The 19,482-nt window shown below is 41.0% G+C and overlaps 1 protein-coding gene across 4 annotated transcripts in view; it reads right to left on the bottom strand.

The window, feature by feature from the left end:
- herc2 (HECT and RLD domain containing E3 ubiquitin protein ligase 2) overlaps positions 1–19,482 on the bottom strand; it is a 94,474-nt gene that overhangs the window by 66,782 nt on the left and 8,210 nt on the right. For all 4 annotated transcript variants that reach the window (XM_038271736.1, XM_038271739.1, XM_038271737.1 and 1 more), the window contains exons 3-13: positions 18,307–18,400; positions 18,079–18,210; positions 16,415–16,637; positions 13,717–13,817; positions 11,345–11,486; positions 10,168–10,272; positions 9,904–10,075; positions 8,299–8,472; positions 7,144–7,332; positions 4,868–5,019; positions 4,427–4,584 (exon numbers count right to left, since the gene is read on the bottom strand). In XM_038271736.1, coding sequence (XP_038127664.1) covers positions 4,427–4,584; positions 4,868–5,019; positions 7,144–7,332; positions 8,299–8,472; positions 9,904–10,075; positions 10,168–10,272; positions 11,345–11,486; positions 13,717–13,817; positions 16,415–16,637; positions 18,079–18,210; positions 18,307–18,400 — 1,642 coding nt within the window. The remainder of the gene's footprint in view (positions 1–4,426; positions 4,585–4,867; positions 5,020–7,143; positions 7,333–8,298; positions 8,473–9,903; positions 10,076–10,167; positions 10,273–11,344; positions 11,487–13,716; positions 13,818–16,414; positions 16,638–18,078; positions 18,211–18,306; positions 18,401–19,482) is intronic.

Below are 19,482 nucleotides of genomic sequence, written 5' to 3'. Positions count from 1 at the left end.
AGCGACACACAGGAGCTCTTTCAAGCTGGGCACCGTTTCATTCACAACACCTGTCCCATCAACCAGGAATCAGAAATACTTTAATAATCCCAGGGAGAAATTACTTTAGTTACATGACTCCATCTGTAATAGAGTGACTATAGGACCAGTTTGATAGAACACTATTTCATAGAATATATATACCGTATTTTCACGACTATAAGGCGCACTTAAACGTCTTTTTTTTTCCTCAAAATGTGCGGTGCGCCCTATGGTGCGGTGCGCCCTATGTGTGTTGTAACTGCGACTTTTGAGACCACCTCATTGAGGAGATGATGAAAGAGTGGCTGAATGTAAGGAGGACCAGGTGTTTTTTTTCCACTCATCACCATTAATCTGTGACTCCATGCGTGCCCATCTCACAGCTGATGTGAAAAACATGGGGAAACAAATTAACGCTGTGCTCGCTGTTCAACCGCTCGACATCGGTGTGAACCGGACCCAGCAGGTGCAGCAGAAGCAGCGAGTTTACATGCAAAGTCAATGGTTGACGCGCGTATAGGCGCAGCAAAAGGTCCCGCAGCGCGTTTTGAGCCACAGGTGCAGCACGTCGGGATCGTTTAAGCATCTGACGCACCGCCAACGCGCTGCTGCTGCTCGAGATGGAAAAATTGAAGTTTTGCTGCTGGACGCGCCGCATCAACCAATCAGAGAAGCTGATTTGGGAGCTGACAGCGAGACAGACACAGCGCTCTGATGACATATGATATTAAATGAAAAAGGCTGGGTTTTTTTTCCACGCATCACCATCGCAGTTAATCTGTGACTCCATGCGTGCCCATCTCACAGCTGATGTGAAAAAAAAGGTGAATCAATAAACGCTGTGCTCGCCGTTATCCCGGGGGGTCTGACAAAGGAACTTCAACCGCTCGACATCGGTGTGAAGCGGCCGTTCAAAGTAAGGCTGCGAGCGGCGTGGGAGCGATGGATGACCGACGGAGACCACAGTTTCAGGATAAGTGGAAGGCAGCGCCGGGCAAGTTACGCCACCGTTTGCGGATGGATTGTAGATGCTTGGACTAACTGGCTCTGTTCTTCAAGCTTTTGCAAAAGCCGGCATTATTTCTGAGGAGCTGCGCTGCACGGAAAGTGACTGATAGCGAAGAAGGGGAAATTGGCATGTCTGATTTAGCGCAGCTGTTTAATTCAGAAACAGAGGATGATGACTTCGATGGGTTTGATTAATACTTTGTAATAAATACATGAATAAAGCACAATCATACTCAGTTTTGCTCCCGCTCTATTTTTCTACCTGAAAACTTAATTCAACAGCAGCCTCTGGGCGCGTCTCCTCCTCTTCACCGCGGCGGCTGGCAGGTGTTTTTTCATCTAAATAATCTAAATCTTGCAGCTATATTTGCTGTGATCAGTTGGAATAAAGTAGTTTTAATATGTTTTTAAGTGAGAAAGTCCACCTGAAAACTTCATAATTGCAGTCAGTTCATCCAGATTATCTATTTCTGTCGGAGGCGCTCAGACCCCCACATACCAGCGGTGCACCGACAGGAGAAATCCCTTCAACAGCAGCCTCTAGGCTGGGTCGCCTGGGGTTCACCGCGGTGGCTGGCAGGTGTTTTTCATCTAAATAATTGAAACTGCAGGCACCAGGATACCGGTAATAAAAGCGAACATATTCCGTCGGCAGGTTTCAGGATTTTAAGTTAATTTTGGAGTGATCACAGCGCTGTGTCATCTGCGATGTGTCTATCTCACGGCCAGCTGCCAGGTTTGATTAAAACTTTGTAATGAATACATGAATAAAGCACAGTCATACTCAGTTTTGCCCCCGCTGTATTTTTAAATACGCAGTAGAGGTATTTAAAGGTAGTAGAGGACATGTACCGGTATATAAAAAACGCGCCCTATAGTCCGGTGCGCCTTATGTGTGTGTTAAATACAGAAATGGCACACATAACTGAGAGTGCGCCTTTTAGTACGGTGCGCCTTATGGTCGTGAAAATACGGTAATAAGGGGGTCCCTGCTCCATCTCGCCATCAGTTTGGGGGTCCTTGGCCTGAAAAAGGTTGAAGACCCCTGCTTTATGCTTTATCATCTTAACATTTTTATAGAAGTAGTTTTTCAAAGAAGTTGCATAAAATATCAGGCGTTTCTAGATAAAGCAAAGTGATTACAATGTTCAACCAATCTGATGGTTGAGTAACCTACCGTATTTTCACGACCATAAGGCGCACCGGACTAAAAGGCGCAGTCTCAGTTATGTGTGCCATTTCTGTATTTAACACACACATAAGGCGCACCGGACTATAGGGCGCGTTTTTTATATACAGGTACATGTCCTCTCAGGTGGATTTTCCCACTTAAAAACATATTAAAACTACTTTATTCCCACTGATCACAGCAAATAAAGCTGCAAGGTGTATTTATTACAAAGTATTATTCAAACCTGGGAACCGGCATGCTGATGACACAGGGCTGTGATTACTCCTCTGATACAGTTTATTGAGGCATAAATTAACTTAAAACATAGGCAGGATAATAATCTGGATGAACTGACTGCAATGATTAAATTTTCAGGTGGACTTTCTCACTTAAAAAGATTTAGATTATTTAGATGAAAAAACACCTGCGGAGGTGAGCCCGTATGCCCCGCGGCCCAGAGGCTGCTGTTGAATTAAGTTTTCAGGTAGAAAAATAGAGAGGGAGTAAAACTGAGTATGATTGTGCTTTATTAATGTATTTATTACAAAGTATTAATCAAACCCATCAAAGTCCTCATCCTCTGTTTCTGAATTAAACAGCTGCGCTAAATCCGACATGCCAGTTTCCCCTTCTTCTTCGTTTATTGACGCATAAATTAACTTAAAACATAGGCAGGATAATAATCTGGATGAACTGACTGCAATGATTAAATTTTCAGGTGGGCTTTATCACTTAAAAAGATTTAGATTATTTAGATGAAAAAACACCTGCGGAGGTGAGCCCGTATGCCCCGCGGCCCATAGGCTGCTGTTGAATTAAGTTTTCAGGTAGAAAAATACAGCGGGAGCAAAACTGAGTATGATTGTGCTTTATTCAAGTATTTATTACAGAGTATTAATCAAACCCCTCAAAGTCCTCATCCTCTGTTTCTGAATTAAACAGCTGCGCTAAATCCGACATGCCAGTTTCCCCTTCTGCGCTGTCAGTCACTTTCCGTGCAGCGCAGCTCCTCAGAAATAATGCCGGCTTTTGCAAAAGCTTGAACAACAGAGCCAGCAGACACAGTCCATCTACAATCCATCCGCAAACGGTGGCGTAACTTGCCCGGCGCTGCCTCCCACTTTTCCTGAAACTGTGGTCTCAGTCTGTCATCCATCGCTCCCACGCCGCTCGCAGCCTTACTTTGAACGGCCGCGTCACACCGATGTCGAGCGGTGGAAGCTCCTTTGTCAGACCCCCGGGATAACGGCGAGCACAGCGTTCATTTGATTCACCTTTTTTTTCATATCGGCTGTGAGATGGGCACGCAGCAATGGTGATGCGTGGAAAAAAACACCTAGTCTTCTCAGATACACCTGCCTCAGCCACGCATCCATACGGAGCCACCCAGCCTTATACGCGCGTCAACCATTGACTTTGCATGTAAACTCGCTGCTTCTGCTGCACTTGCTGGGTCCGGTTCCGATGTCGAGCGGTTGAACAGCGAGCACAGGGTTAATTTGTTTCCCCATGTTTTTCACATCAGCTGTGAGATGGGCACGCATGGAGTTACATATTAACAGCGATTGTGAGGGGTGGAAAAAAAAAACACCTGGTCTCCTTACATTCAGCCACTCTTTCATCATCTCCTCAATGAGGTGGTCTCAAAAGTCGCAGTTACAACACACATAGGGCGCACCGCACCATAGGGCGCACCGCACATTTTGAGGGAAAAAAAAGACGTTTAAGTGCGCCTTATAGTCGTGAAAATACGGTAAATACATAAATTAAATAAAAGAAATAAATGTGTTGCTGTGCTCATATGATCATTTAATAACCGAGGAGCAAAAAAGGTTTTTCTTCAGCAAAAAGTTTGTTCATGTTGTCATGTTGCTTTTAGAATAAAAAGTGATTACTTATAATTAATTCATTACGAAGAGTGTAATTAAATCGATTAAAAATATTAATTGCGTCCTATCACTAGTACAAAGCTTTGTAAAAGTGTTTATAATCCCAACATTATTTGTAATGTTGGAAACAGATCTGCAATTGATTTAAATTAGTTTTTGCTCTGGCTTGATTTTAGCTGTCCTGCAGAGGGCAAACTATTCACCAATTAGTCTACTTATGGAAGTAAGCAGTGGAAATAGATGTCATTATAAATATATAGTATAAAGGTTCAGTATAATCGTCTTTCTATTTGATAAATCAAGCTTTATTTCATGTTGTAGTATATCTGGATCTTACCATGACCCAGTCGGCCATAGTTTCCTCTTCCCCAGGTGTAGAGCTCTCCATCGGCTGTGATCGCAGCGCTGTATGTGCTCCCACAAGCAATGTGCACCACATGCTTTCCAGCCTGTTTCCCATTAAAGGCAGCTATCATTGTGGGCTCCTCTAGGTACCTAAAATAAAGAGGAAATAAAAATAAATTCAGTCATAGCCATCGTCCAGGTTTTTCTTTTTTATATCCACAACCACTGAAAACTTGAGAGGCAGCATTTTCTGTTTGAAAACCTTGTTATAAATAGATGAAACACTGATTTCATCAATACTCTCACTATTCAGAGACGCACTTCACAATGGATTATCATCAAACAGCCACGTGCAAAATGTTTTTAACTTAAAGACAAGTGGAAAAATCAACCGAGTTAAAAGAGCGTTCGTTGAATGTTAGCTGCTGCTTACGTAGTGTCTCCGTGTCCGAGGCGGCCGCCATCCCCACAGCCCCAGGAAAACACCTCGCCGTTGGACGACAGGGCCAAGTAGTGCTGGCCGTCAGGATGAGCAGCAATCTTCACTATTTTTCTGGAGCTCAGACAGTGGACTAGCATGGGAGCCTGGAAGGGGAGGGGAGGAGTTGGGAAGTACAAAATCCTGTGAATCAATGTGTCATTAGCTCTACAGGTAAAAATGTTTAAAGTTTATCCACTGTCCCATTTCCTGAGGAAACTACACAAAAAACAGTTTGGATATTTTTTCTAAATGGTGGACTAATTTAGCTGACAACTATTTTGATCAATCGATTGATCTGTTGATGATTTTTTTTAATTAATATTAATAATACTATTATTAATTCATATCTTTTTTGAGTTTTTACAGCACTAGTGGCTGTTTTTTGGACAGTAGGCTCACGGGAAAGGGGGTATGAGAGGGGGAGAGACATGTGGCAAAGGACTAAAGGTCGGATTCGAACCGGGGTTGGCTGCGTCGAAGACTAATGCATTCATACATGGGACGTGTGTGCTAACCCCTGTCCCACCAAAGCACGCCATTAATTACCTTTTTTGATAGAAGAATGTGCTTGATAATTTTTTTTTTTTTTTAGAATCTGAACAGATGCAGCTAAAGCTACATCCCTTAATTGGTTCTGGATAGAAAATTTTCACAGTCAAAAAGAAGTTTTTTTTCACCTTCATCTTAAAATAAAAATGTATGAATAATATGTACAACTTTAGTTATATTACTGAGTTGGTTGTTCTTTTGACCAATGGCAAATTTCAGAGTCTGTGTGCTCCAGTTACAGTGATTTGATTACTAAATTGGCAGAGGATCATTTTAAAAATCAATTAATCCCACTAGTTGTGTCATTTATACAGTCAGATGGTACAAAGACCTTGCTATTAAGCTGCAAATTACTTTCTGTTGGGCTTCAAAACCAGAATATGAGTGCAAGCAGAATAATAGAGGAAGAGGAAAATATCAATTCCTTTGTAACTTCTCTAACTTGATAGTTACGCTTTCCAAATAGACAATGATCCTAAAACTTGAAATTGTAGCTCTGTTAATATAAATATACCTAAATGGCCTTATTTATTAATTAAATTAAATAAAGCAAAAAGAAAACACAAAAATAAACCATAAGTCAGTAAGACAAGTTTCAGAAACACTTTGAATGAAACCGATATGAGTTATTTTGTATAAATAAATAATAAGTCATATAACGCGAGTATATATGGAAGAAAAACAGTCTCATTGGAATCTGCCTTTTTTTAAACACCGAATTTTAAACACTGAATTTTTTAACACAGAATAGATAGAGTTGAGCAGCTTCTAGCAAATGAAATTAGCTCATTTGGTCACATGACACAACGGCTGCGCTCAGCGCTGTTCCCGGATGAATGAGGAATTTTTTTTTGTTAAACAGAATTACAAAACGTCAGTTAGCGACTAACAGACAGCTATTAGAGTTTTTCCTCTTATCAGATTGGGTGAAACAACTGAGCCGATCACAGCTAGTACGGCACCCCTGTGGTTTGACCTGGAAGAAGAGGCCGGCGGCAAACTGTTTTTCTTCTTCATTTCGGCCAGCGGTCGGTTTGCCAACGGCAGCTTCTTCCCGGATCAAACCAAGAGCCTAGGCAGACAGGGGTGCCGTACTAGCTGGGATTTTGGTTTGACTTTACCAAAAGGTCAACACATTTGCAGCTGAATTTTTTACAAGTGAATTTTTACCAGATAAAAATTGAGTGTAAGGAATTCAATGTCTAAAAAAATTCAGTGTTTAAAATTCGTTGTTAAAAAAATTCAATGTTTAAAATTCGGTGTTAAAAAAAAGGCAGATTCCAGTGAGACTGTTTTTCTTCCAAAAGTATACACCTTCAATTGTGGCGTCTATGATTGGAAATCAAATAATTTCAATTATAGTTACCAGTTCTGATAGAACAAATGCTGGAGTGTCTAAATATAATTCACTCAGTGGCTTTTATTAGCCATGTAGGCCAAGTAACACTTGCCAAAGGAACTTCAAAGAAATACAAGATGTACATATTGGAGATCTTATTTATAATATTAAACAGATCTAATTTCAAAAATCAAAAATGTAAAAATATAAGCTTGCTTGGAATTTGTTGTTTTTAAACCTCCTTAAAGTTTTTTAATGGTATCATCATTTCAAAGTGAGGACTGCAAATGTACAGAGTCGTCAACAAACCGAGAGAAAACCTCAAAGCAGCAGAACTGACCAGAGTTGTGCTCTTGTAGTTTTGGGTGTAAACAGCACCACTGCTGGACAGAATAAGGAAGCCCTTTTCTGAACAGACAATCTGCATGACCCCGAGGCTGGACAGGGCTTTGCACTGGATGGGTCCATTGACGTTGGCATACAGCTTCCAGCCAAACAGGCCCCAGGCGATCACCTCCTGCAAAGTCCCCTGGAATAAAAAAGTGAGATGCAGCATTATGCAACGTTAACACCGCAAGCAGAAGAAGCAGCAAAAACACACATGCTGCTTCATTTTTGATGCTTGTACAAGTTTAGTTCTGACACGTGGCTGAAGCACTTTTGCTGCTCTAACTGCGCAGTCAAAAAGTCGGTCTCCTGTGCGTTGGGCGGAGCTACCCTATCCTTTCTTTGCCTGTAACAATGGCAGCCATATTTGCTGTGATCAGTGGGTAAAAAGTAGTTTTAATATGTTTTTAAGTTAGAAAGTCCACCTGAAAACTTTATCTGTGCAGTCAGTTCATCAGTATTATGATTATGTCTTCAAATATTTCAATGTCGGAGCCGCTTAGACTCCCGTACACCAGCAGTGCTCTGTCACTAGGAATCTCGTTCAACAGCAGCCTCTGGCCCGGTCGCCTCTTCGTGATTTTCCAATACTGTTCACGGCGGCTGGAAGTAGATGTTAGCGTTTTTCACGTCCGTAATCCAAACTGCAGGCACCAGAATAATAAAATCAAACATATTTCTCCCGCAGGTTTTGACATTTTAAATTATTTAGGCATTAATAAACTGTTTCAGAGGCGTGATCATAGCGATCTGCATCAGCAGCGCTGTGTCTGTCTTCCTGCCAGCTCCCAGATCAGCTTCCCTGATTCTTCTCTGATTCACATCAAAGTTCAACTTTTCCAACTTCAGCAGCTGCTGTTTCTGAAGCGTGTCGCGCGTCAGATCTCTGAAGCTCATAACGCGATGCTTCAGCTGCTCAAAATGTGCTGCAGGACATTTTGCTGCGCTAAGATGTGCGTCAACCATTAACTTTGCATCTAAATTAGCCGCTTCTGCTGCCTCTGCTGCTTGCGGTGTGAACGTAGCATTAAGATTCTGGGTACGACAGTAAAAAAAACAGCTCCAAAAGAACAAAACATCTCCCCCTAAATGAGACTTGATGCCTCACCTTGTGTGACGAGGGGGAGTTACAGTGTGGGGGGCTGTACGGAGAGGCCAGGCGGTCCAGGTGGGCCATGATCACTACAGCCGTCTGCTGAAGATCAATAGCCAGGTCATTGTCCTGGGGTAAGGTCAGGTAACGCAGGAAGCTCTCGTTGGGGCTGAGAGGTGATGTCAGGATCTAGAAATTACATTCAGAGATGAGTTACCTTGGTCCACAGATTACATGATCAGTTACCAACCGACCCTAAATCCAACTTCTAAAAGCTAAAAAGGCTCTCGGTGCATCTAAAACAGCTTTTTTCATCCTTGCAAAAAAATTCAAACTGATAAAACAGAGTTTTTTTCTACACTCCATTTAGCCTTCCTGTTATCTGTTGTCGTTCTCTCTCTTAGACTCTCTTAGAGACAGCTAGTGCTCAGTCTTCTACACCCAGTAACAGTGTCTACACTGAACAAAGTGTACTGTTGCATAGTGGAGCTTAATTTGGTGCATTTAAAGGAGAAGTTCGGTTTTTTACACTTTAAGCCCATTTTCTGTAGTGTCCAGGATGAAATCGAATGATCGACACCAAAATTTTGACAATTGGTCCTGTCTCTGCTTTTTGGCTCATTTAGAATCACCCACTGGCTGCTTTAGAATGGCTTGCATAGAGCATGTCCGATAATGTCCATAAAACAACCTTAAACGTTCTTTTTTTAAAATATGCTACTCACCGGGTCTGTTCAATGACGTTCCAAAAAAAGTTTTGTGAAGAAAAAACTTTCCTGTAGTGTTTTATTTAGCATTTTGTAAATCCCATTGAGTTCTGTAGGAATAGTCAATATTCCCCTGCCACCGGAAACGGAAATGGGGCCTGTTTACACAGTTGTAGTCTTTTCGCTTCACTCTGTGTACTCCGACGTCGAGGTGCTAACGTCTCTGTTAAACACTTTAAAAAACTCTGAAAATGGAATACGAAAGGTGGATTCTTGATTCTCGACGTCGGAGTACACAGAGTGAAGCGAAAAGACTACAACTGTGTAAACAGGCCCCATTTCCGTTTCCGGTGGCAGGGGAATATTGACTATTCCTACAGAACTCAATGGGATTTACAAAATGCTAAATAAAACACTACAGGAACGTTTTTTCTTCACGAAATTTTTTTTGGAACGTCATTGAACAGCGCTGACGACCCGGTGAGTAGCATATTTAAAAAAAGAACGTTTAAGGTTGTTTTAAGGACATTATTGGACATGCTCTATGCAAGCCATTCTAAAGCAGCCAGGGGGTGATTCTAAATGAGCCAAAAAGCAGAGACAGGACCAATTGTCAAACTTTTGGTGTCGATCATTCGATTTCATCCTGGACACTACAGAAAATGGGCTTAAAGTGTAAAAAACCGAACTTCTCCTTTAATGTTCAGAAAAAGGTTATTTTTTAGCGTTTGTTAACCATTCAGGGCCGATCAAACTAGATAGGTCCAGATTAGTTCAATAAACCCATTTCTTTGTGCTTTTCTAATGAGAAAGCTTAGGTTCTCATGTCTAACAGGCAAACATAAAGCTCAATAAAATTATCTTCTTGTCTAAATTCTGCTTTGGCTAAATAAATAAATAAATGTCTTCCTACCTCAGCATCCTCCTCAGGAACAGGGTCCTCCTTGCTGCTGTGTATGTTATGAAAGCGCTGCAGCAGAGGCAACAGAGGAGCGCTGGTTCCCTGGGTGGAGCGCTCGTTGTCCATCTCTCTGGTGCCGTTTTCCCACAGACGTAACAAGAGCAGAACAGCAGACAGCAGCTGGCTGGAGGAGCCGAATAAAGCAAAGTGAGACACGAGGAAGCCATTCCTCAGAGCAGATGAAAGGCTGTTCAAAACCAGGAAAAATGAAGTCACCTGAGAGTCCCCCTCTGCACAGCCAGCTCCAGAAGGATAGCCAGGGCAAGGTGCTCGTCCTGAAGGGGAATGTTGCCTTTTGTGCTGGCACTTCCATGTATGTCACTGAACCAGGAATAAACAAGACATTTAATACCTGCATTTAAATTAGATAAGTCAAAATAAAACTAAAAAAAGAAGTATAAAAAACTACTTGAATACCAAAGTTCCTATACCCAGCATTAGTTTACAAATACCAGCTTAACCTATGTTGTTCCTCTTAAAAATCCAACCATGTTCAGCTCACTGAATGCAACATAGCTATAAACCTGCATTATTCTGCTCCTGCAGCAACAATCTTCTTTGTGGAAGATGTTAACGTTGAGTTTAAATTAACTACACTATAATACACTACAAAAAATTTAATAATCTGAACAGAAAATAAAGAAATATTTCTCAATAAAAGCTGATCCATAAAAAAACAACACATATAACCCGGCAACCCAGACCAGAAAATAAAACCAGAGTTAGAAGAATAAGAAGATACTATATAGCTGCTGTATTTAGCAATCTGATTGGTCAATCAGACTGCTAGACTTTTAATTGTGATTGTAAACAGTCAGTAATTTTAACTGCAGTAATCTAGAGACAGATTGATGCATCAGTTGATTATTTTGGTTTGGTTTTAGCACATTTTTCTTGTATCATCATCATCCAGTTATACATGCATGTTCCGATTCATTTAGTGCATTTAGCAGTCATGACTTCAGAACAAGTACAAACATTACTGCACCTGAAAATTGATGTCCTAGTAAAACTAATACTGGCTTTAAAAATCCCACACCCTCCCAAAAAATAATAAACAATGGCTGCAAAGATTGAGGGCTTGATATCTACACTAATCATAGTGACCTTTATTATAATATATTAAGTTAACACGCTGATTTGCTTTCTTTTTTTCTCTCTCTTATTGTTTTTATTAGCCCTAGCACCACCATGTGCACATGTAACGTCCCGTTTCAGCTAAAATTGACTTTCTACTAACTTTTAACATCCTTTATATGATCTATACCTTTTTTTTTTTAAACAATACCTGTTGGATCATTAACATTTAGATGCCACATCTAGCAAACCTGAGGCCTGTTGCCTTGAGGTTAGAGATGTGTTAAAACAGCAAAGACAACAGTGAAAAGAATACCTGAGGAATTTTGTGGCCCTCTCGACAACTTCCAGCCACACAGAAGACACCGTCCCCTCATCGAACAGCGTGGCTTCAGGAAGAGCCCGCAGGGCGTCCAGCGACTCCTGGAGAAGCTCGCTGCAGAGATCCGCATCATCGCCTGCAGAAACAGCAAACATCTTGTGATACAGTTCACCAGGGAGACATAGATAAATGAAAATGCACAGCTTGTTGAACGTGCATTAAAGATTTTTTTCTTAAAATGACTGTGAAAATGCATTTCAACACAATAAAGCCACTATTATGAATATATTCTGTAGAATTCTGTAAGATTTAACGACATATGCTTTTAAAAAAATAACTACCTATAGCATTGAGCTAAGGGTGGAATTTAAACATTCATCCAGCTTTTATTAATAATCCAAAAGGTATCTTTGATTGTGTATTTTTAAAATCCTATAATAGTTTAACTAAAAATAGATGTTTAGTGAGGAACTAGGAAAGCTGTAGTTGTTCTCGAAGCGTATTCCAGGATTACACCTTAAAAATGAGCTGAGTGTGTGTGTGTGTGTGTGTGTGGAAGCTTTGCTCATGTTACAGGAAGAAGAGGCCACCCCTTTGTTCCCACCCAGTCCCTGCGGATGAGCAGCTCTCAGCTTCACATCAGCACATCAAACAATATGCAGCATCTCTTCCCACAAAGCTGACAGAGAGATGTTTGAATCAAGGCTGCAGCCGAGGTTAAATCTGCTTCTAATTCAAAGGATAACAAGGAAATTCATAATGTTTGCTTAATGGGGGACTTAACCTCTCAAAACCCAAAACGTTTACCGATATAGACATCATTGGAAAGCTTAGATTCTCCACAATTTAACCACCTAGTTCCTTTTATGGACACAGCGAGCACCAAAGCACAATTAACATAGATATAGCAGCATGTCCAAATGTACGATGACAAAGCAGCCCCGACAAGCAAGCATGGCTTTATGACTGCTGTTCAAAAAAGACCTACGGTATTATTTTCAAGAATAAAAAAAAACAACTTTGAGTCCTGTTTGAAGTGACCCAGCTTGGGTGTTTTACTCACCTAATTTTATTGTATATGTTCAGAAACTAGAAGGTGTTAGCTTTCAAATAATGTATCACGCATGTAATTTGGGCTTACAGTTTCTAAGCTATTTGCTTTTCCATTTGGGTATCAGAATCAGAATCAGGTTTATTGCCATTGTTAGTGAAGGAGTTCACAAACTAGGATTTTTTTATGGTACAATCGTGCAACATGAAACATATAATATGGAATAGTTTCATATTTACCTATTCCATATAATATGGAATAGGTAAATAAAATTATAAAAATATCTAAAACACTGTGAGTATAAGGCATGCAATAAAATAGACTAATATATACACTTAGGATAAAAATATGGATATAAAATATAAAAAGTAAAATAAAAGTAAAATAGGTGAGGATTACCCAAAATGAGGTGGATATTAAGAGGTTAATTTGGAGTTGTTTTTTGTTTTAACATGAGGATTCTTTTAAAGAGAGGGCAATTTTGTATCAATGAACAAGCAGCGCTTCAAGCATGATGCCATGTGGGAGAATGGGGGTGGGTGGGGGGGGGGGGGGGGGGTTGAATCATGGCAGCCTGAGAGAGGAGGAGGAGGAGGAGGAGGAGGAGGACTGTTATCTGATGGTAGAAGCCTTCCTAAGTCCTTCTGGCTGAGTCAATCATCAGTTAAGACGAAAACTCCAACTACAAAGTACTTTAGCCAAAAAACAACCATGATCCAGTGAGTATTTATAGTTTAGCTTAAAGGTTTTTAAAACGCATCCCTGGACTAAATCTAAGGTTTATTTGGGGCTTTTAATCTTGATCAAGATCATATCAATGGCCTTTTTTATAAAACAATAAAATATTTTTTAAATAATACATCGACAGGACATCAATAGAGGCGAAGAATGAAAAAACTACAGTATATAGAAATGTGAGAGTTTATATATAGACATAAAAAAAAAAAAACTTTAGTTGCTCTAAATTCAGTCGTATATTTTTCCTTTTTGCTTGGAAGTTTTGACCAGAACTCCAAACAGATAAATCAGCATGAATCCAACTAATTTCACTTCTAACTTCATAAAGCAAGAAACTATTTATAACCTACTTTTTCTACAAAAAGCAGAAGTGGGCTTTATCTTAGCATCTCCCTCCAGTCAGTGACCAAGTAGCAACAGCAAGTTGAGGTTATAGCAAAGCATTACAAACATGCATGTTTACTCTGCAGTAATTATTCATTTATCAACAGCTGCCAAGCAAAGCTTCTTCACCTTGTGACAGAAAAACATTTTTTAACAAAAGCAGAAAATAACACTGTCCCTGAGGCGTTCTTACCTGACCTCCACGCCCGGCGAAGGAAGGCAAAGGCAAAAGAGAGCGCCGCCCTGGAGCCGACTCTGGCCAGGCCTTCCACGCCTTTGCTGGCAGGACGTTGGCTGGAACAAAGAGAAATGCGCGCTAATTTTATTACAATCTGGAAATAAAATCCTCATAATCTGATCAGATTTACAGCAACTCATAAAGTTAGTGAGCTCAATAATCTCACCTTTAAAATATGATTTAAAACAGGGAACAATAGTTTTGCTTTACTGTGAGGTTCAGCGTAAGAAATAGTGAAATAAATCAGGGCCACTCTTCCAGTAGCATCAAGTGCTTTTTTTTGGTCTGCCCTATGTTATTCCACGCCACAACGCAAGAGGGACAATCACCACAATCTAGCTGTGGGTCTAGATACAGCCGAGGCGGTGAGGAAGTGGGGGCAAATTTGTGCGACAACGGAAGGACATGAGGGCCAAAATGAGAGGGGATCCTGGTGGAAAAAGGGTCCCAGCGTTCTCGTGCACCTCGCTCTTCTAGCTGGTCCATCTTCATTTTCCACAATAGTGATTATACAAACAAAACAAGCCGGTAAGCTACCAAACAGGAAATACCCATAGTGTAGAGGTTGTAGATTTGACCAATCAGAGGCCTCCTGTCTGCAGCTCTGTCTGCGGTCACCTACAATTCTGGAGAGGTGCAGCAGAGTGTCTGCAGAAGGGGCGGAGCCATATCTGTGTTAACTGCGACACACGCAGACGACCTGGTTTCTGAGTATAAATCAGCCTTTACTCTATTGGTTCAGTCCAATAAGACCTAATCTCTTGCTCAATATAGCATGATTTGTGCAGATTAAAAATAGTGACCTCCATGGGTGAAAATATAACAAATTATATAATTGTTGAAGCAATTATGAATTGTTCTGTTTTTAAAAAAATGGGAATTTTTAAATTAAAAGGAAAATGACAACATATTCAGGCCAACTTGTTCAACTAATGAATCCATTTAATACATTTTCCATCTGATAGGATTTTAAATGAATCCAGCCTGACATGGAGACGAGATGGCAGCCCAGCTTCAGCCTGTAACCAATGTACCATAAAATAAAATTCTATTCATTTCAGTTTATTTCTATAGCGCCAATTCACAAAACACGTCATCTCAAGGCACTTTACAGTTCAACCAGATCATCCAGTCAGATTGATTCAAAGTTTTCTATCTAAGGAAAACCAGTTGATTGCATCGACTCATTAACTCAAATGCAATCCCTCACACTAAGCATGCTTGTAGTGACAGTGGAGAGGAAAAACTCCCTTTTAACAGGAAGAAACCTCCAGCAGAACCAGGCTCAGTGTGAGCGGCCATCTGCCGAGGCCGACTGGGGTTCAAGGAGACAGAAGTAGAGACACAAAAAGCAGCTGTAAAAGGCGGCTCCGCCCAGGAAACACACAGCCAGGCAGACGAGCTCTGAGCCAGCTCCCATGCCAGTGGATGAAGAGAGCACATCCAGCCAGTCACAGTCAGAGAAACAGGACTACACTGAAAAACAGGCCGATCTCCAACATCTATAAACAAGGGTGTTGATGGAAGCAGCACAGCTGATATTTCTCTCCAGGATGGAGTCACAGCCAAACAGGTAATAAAATAAATAAGTAGATAGTATTAGGGCTGGGCGATAATTCAATAACGATATATATCGATCGATAGACGTGTGGCGCAATAGAAAAAAAGAGAGTTGATAAAAGTTCGATAAAAAAGAAACGCAGTTTTCCTTCCTTCTCATTGTAGCCTAGCATGTAGGTTTATGCTAGTCACTGCTTCCTCCCAACCAATCACAATCGCGGACCCAGACATGCCGTCACCAAGCGCCGCCCTCTCAAACCACAACACAGAGCACATGAAGCTGTGCAGCAAGGAGAGGCGGAGGAAATTGTTCCAAAGAAAGGTTTTTGTTGTTCGGCAGTCTGGCAGTATTTCGGTCATGGCAAGTCGGACCAAAAACAGTCATCTGTAAAATGTGTAGGGAACCAGTGAAAATGAAGTCTGATAACACAACCAACTTTTTTTTTTTTTTATCATCTCAGCCGCTCACACCCGCAGGAGTACGAGCTGTGTAGGCCCCGGCGCGGCTCTCCTCCGAGGAATCTTCGGGAATTTCGGGAAAAAATATATATATTTTCAGTTCTGGGCAGTTTCCCACGTAGTTCTAACAATTGAGATAAAAATGCTGAGGGGCCAGAAACTTCAAAGTAATAACTCAGGTTAAAGCAGAAAACGGGGGCGGCGGGGCATTTATTTATTTGTTATATTTATTTTGGTCACTTTAGTTTATTCTTTGTCAGTATTTAATAACATAACTCAGGTTTCTTAAGTTATTTTTCTTTAAAACAATTCTGTTATGGTTAAAAAAGTTGGTTAAATAAAGATTTAATTGGAAGTCTGTGTTTGTGTTTTTTATTAAAATTAAATCATTTAGCAATATTATAAAAAGTCCAGGTGGACCTGCACATAAAATATGGTTTCAAATCTTTTCAATAATTATCGATATCGATCAATATGCAATTTTTTTATCGATAAGCTTTTTTTCTATAATCGCCCAGCCCTAGATAGTATTTTTAATATATATATAAACTATAATATATATAATATATTTCTCTGGGGTTAAGGGGAATATTTTAATGAGAACAAACTATCCAAATAGCTGTGTGAGGATTACCTCTTATTATCGGCAGCAGGCAGTGGCTGACTAGGGGGCATCTTCCAGCGGACCTTGTACTTCTCCTCCATCATGCTGTGGCTGAGAGAGATGAGGTAGCGCTCCAGGATGACCAACCTCTGGCGTAGGCGCTGCGCAGACAGGGTGCTTTTGGCCATCTGAGCCGAGAGCTTCAGCTGATCCTCAACCAGGACCAGGAGGCAGTCTTTGAGCTCCGTCTCATCTAAGCACACAAGAAAGAGGGGCATTTAGAAAAGGGTAACCAAATATTGTCAGAACATCTCTAACTCTTATGACAGTGAGAAAAACACAGTAAAGCTTTCCATAATCACACACATGAATAACTTGCGGTCTGTCTGACTTCAGGAACTCGCTGTGTTTCATTAGAAAGTTCCAGGTGCCAGAACTGCCGCACTGCGCTGGAAGATGAGACGGTCAAATATAGTGTCTGAAATCCACTTAATCCGCCGTATGTAAGCCAGACTGACCCGAGGTCGTATCAGTTGTGCTAAAGTCGGCCGTTGGAATATATCATCAAACCATATTCAGCTAAGCCACAGCTAGCTTGTACCCGTCAGAGTTTTGACATAAGACAATTATACGCAGCCATTTGATCTTTTTCACACTAGAGCTAAGGCTGCATTAAAATTCATTGTAATGACAATATTACTGTATGTAACATCCCACTGCAAAGAACTGCAAGGTGACTAAGAGATAATGGTCTTCATTTAAGGGTTTCAGAGTAAATGAGCCCCATTTTTTTAAGGTTTATACTCATTAGGAAAAGCTGTTTTCAATCATCTTCATAATGATGCTACTTTCTGTTGGCCTGTCGCATTTGTGGCTGTAGTTTGGCAAAATATGAAAGTTCAACTGGTGTTAATACTTCCATGGATTCAGAGCAAAGCTCTCACTGTTCGCCGATCTGATTTCAATAAGGGGGCTTAGATGTGAGCCGCATCTGCTGACACAAACATGCTTCACATTTCTGACTACACAATAGGAGAGCAGGAAGTGCGCCGTTTGAACTACAGGCATCAATAACAGAGCGCTCATGGATCTGGTTACACTGTTAGATCAGAGTAGTACGATGTCCAGCCTCAAGTCAATAAAAAAAAAAAAAAGATTATAAAAAGAGATACTAACAGCCATGTGGCTGCTGGTGAACTCTGTGCTCCCTGGATAGGCCGACATGGGCCGCCTGCACCCCTAAGCAACGGTTATCTCTCCTATCCAAGACACCGTCCCACCCAGTTCCTCGAATAAACACACCCCGCTCTGCACTACACTGTAAGGACCACTAAGACTGCGCTCTGAGGGGTAAAAATAACCCCTCGGATCAACAGAGTGCAAGTTGTCATTTCAGTTTCCACAACTCACAGGCCAGAAAAACACGCGCTCATCAGCAGAGCAAGACAGCCATGAAACTGATAAACAGAGAGAGAGAGGAGGGGGCAGCCGTGTGTTGAAACACTGAGCATACTTGGATCTGGTCGACATTTAGGTGTTGTAAAAACCAGCCACAGTCAGCAGGATATCAATTACCCCACTTGGAAGCAGAAAGGTGTAAAACAACAAGATGCTCAGCATGTAAGCAGAACAGTTTGGGAATAGCAGCCTGGGTCAGATATGCCCCCCCCAAATCCAAAAAATAACACTCATACCTGGCTGGCGTCCCCAATCCCAGGTCTCGATGATGGAGTGATGCGCGGATGTCGGCGTCTCCTCCTCTTCCTTCTTGTCTTTATCGCTGGGTTCATCCTTCTTCTGACCACCAAAACAATCAGTGCAATCTTCTAGAATGTCCAAAAAAATAACAATCAACAAACACAGAAGGTAACTGTGAGTAAATCTCACTTAAACAGATGGTTCCTCGACAGGACAGAGCCTACCTGTGTGAGCTGATTCTTCCCCGTTAAAAGTTATTTCTTCATCTTTCACCATCTCATTCCACATCTCACTCAGGCCCTCTGGGGAAAAGGCCCGCTGCCAAAGACAGAAGCAAAACATTTTCCTTTTTCATTATATCAGATGATTTTTAGATGCTTGGTTATGGCTGATGAGTAACAAACTGTATTTTCTTAAGATCTACAATTTATCCCGTCTGCAGGACAGTGAGAGAGAGCAAAACTTTTGGCAGATAACGGGAAGTTCGAAAGAATTAAAGTCACTTGGAAGTGGCTGTTGCATTTCCGAATTCTCCTCAGTGGTGCCCGACTTTACACGAATGAATAAAGTGAATGTGATTGGTCGTTTATCAAAGGGGTGGGATTGTTGTGGCGGAAGGTTAGCAAGCAAGTTTAGTTGTAGCTGGTTTGTCGGAAGCATCTTGCTAACCAGTTAGCAACTTAGTGCTAGCAGGTTCCCAATGGGTAATTCCATTGGGAACAAGTAGCACTAAATTGGTGACTTAGAAACGACACTGTCAAGGAACGCTATGGACAGAGGAAACATGCAATAGGAGGAGGGTTTAGTGTCGGAGGTCGTGGATGAGTCTCCTCCATCATACATTTTTTATTTAGAGGAGGAAAGTGGGGACGAAGATGTTGTGGAAGAGGACGCCAGGGCGGCAGAAGCTTGGTTTGGTGTAGAAGGCTTACAGCCGTACATGTTTGAGCCCTTGCCTCGCAACGCTGCCAGTTCTGTTAGCTCTACGCCTGCTGAAGACACAGACATCAATCCCTGTGAACACTGGGACGGAACTCAATGGGAAAGCAATAAAGAATAAAAGACGTGATTTGATTTACCATTGATATATGATTGGCCAAATTTAGGTGTACAAGCTAAGCTATAAATAACTGGCCTGCACAAGATAATGGAAAAAAATAAAACAGATTTTAAAACAGGATTTTTTTTTTTAATAGAAACTTTCTAACTTTTGGGACAATATAGTCTGATAAAGAGTACATTTATATACATGTTTAAGCCAGAATGATTTGAGATTTAAATATGATTTCCCTACGACTTTAAGATTTCTCCATCTAATTGTTTCTATCTTTCAAATTGTTGGTTATCTTGACATTTTGGAGTAAAACATATATAAATAAAGTCAGCTTTTTGGAAATCAC

This window comes from Cyprinodon tularosa, unplaced genomic scaffold (genome assembly GCF_016077235.1).
Source record: "Cyprinodon tularosa strain WSP-4 unplaced genomic scaffold, ASM1607723v1 ctg808, whole genome shotgun sequence".
NCBI classification, from domain to species: domain Eukaryota; kingdom Metazoa; phylum Chordata; class Actinopteri; order Cyprinodontiformes; family Cyprinodontidae; genus Cyprinodon; species Cyprinodon tularosa.
The sequence above is the reverse complement of the archived record's forward strand: the minus strand, read 5'-3'. Positions and strand labels throughout refer to the sequence as shown.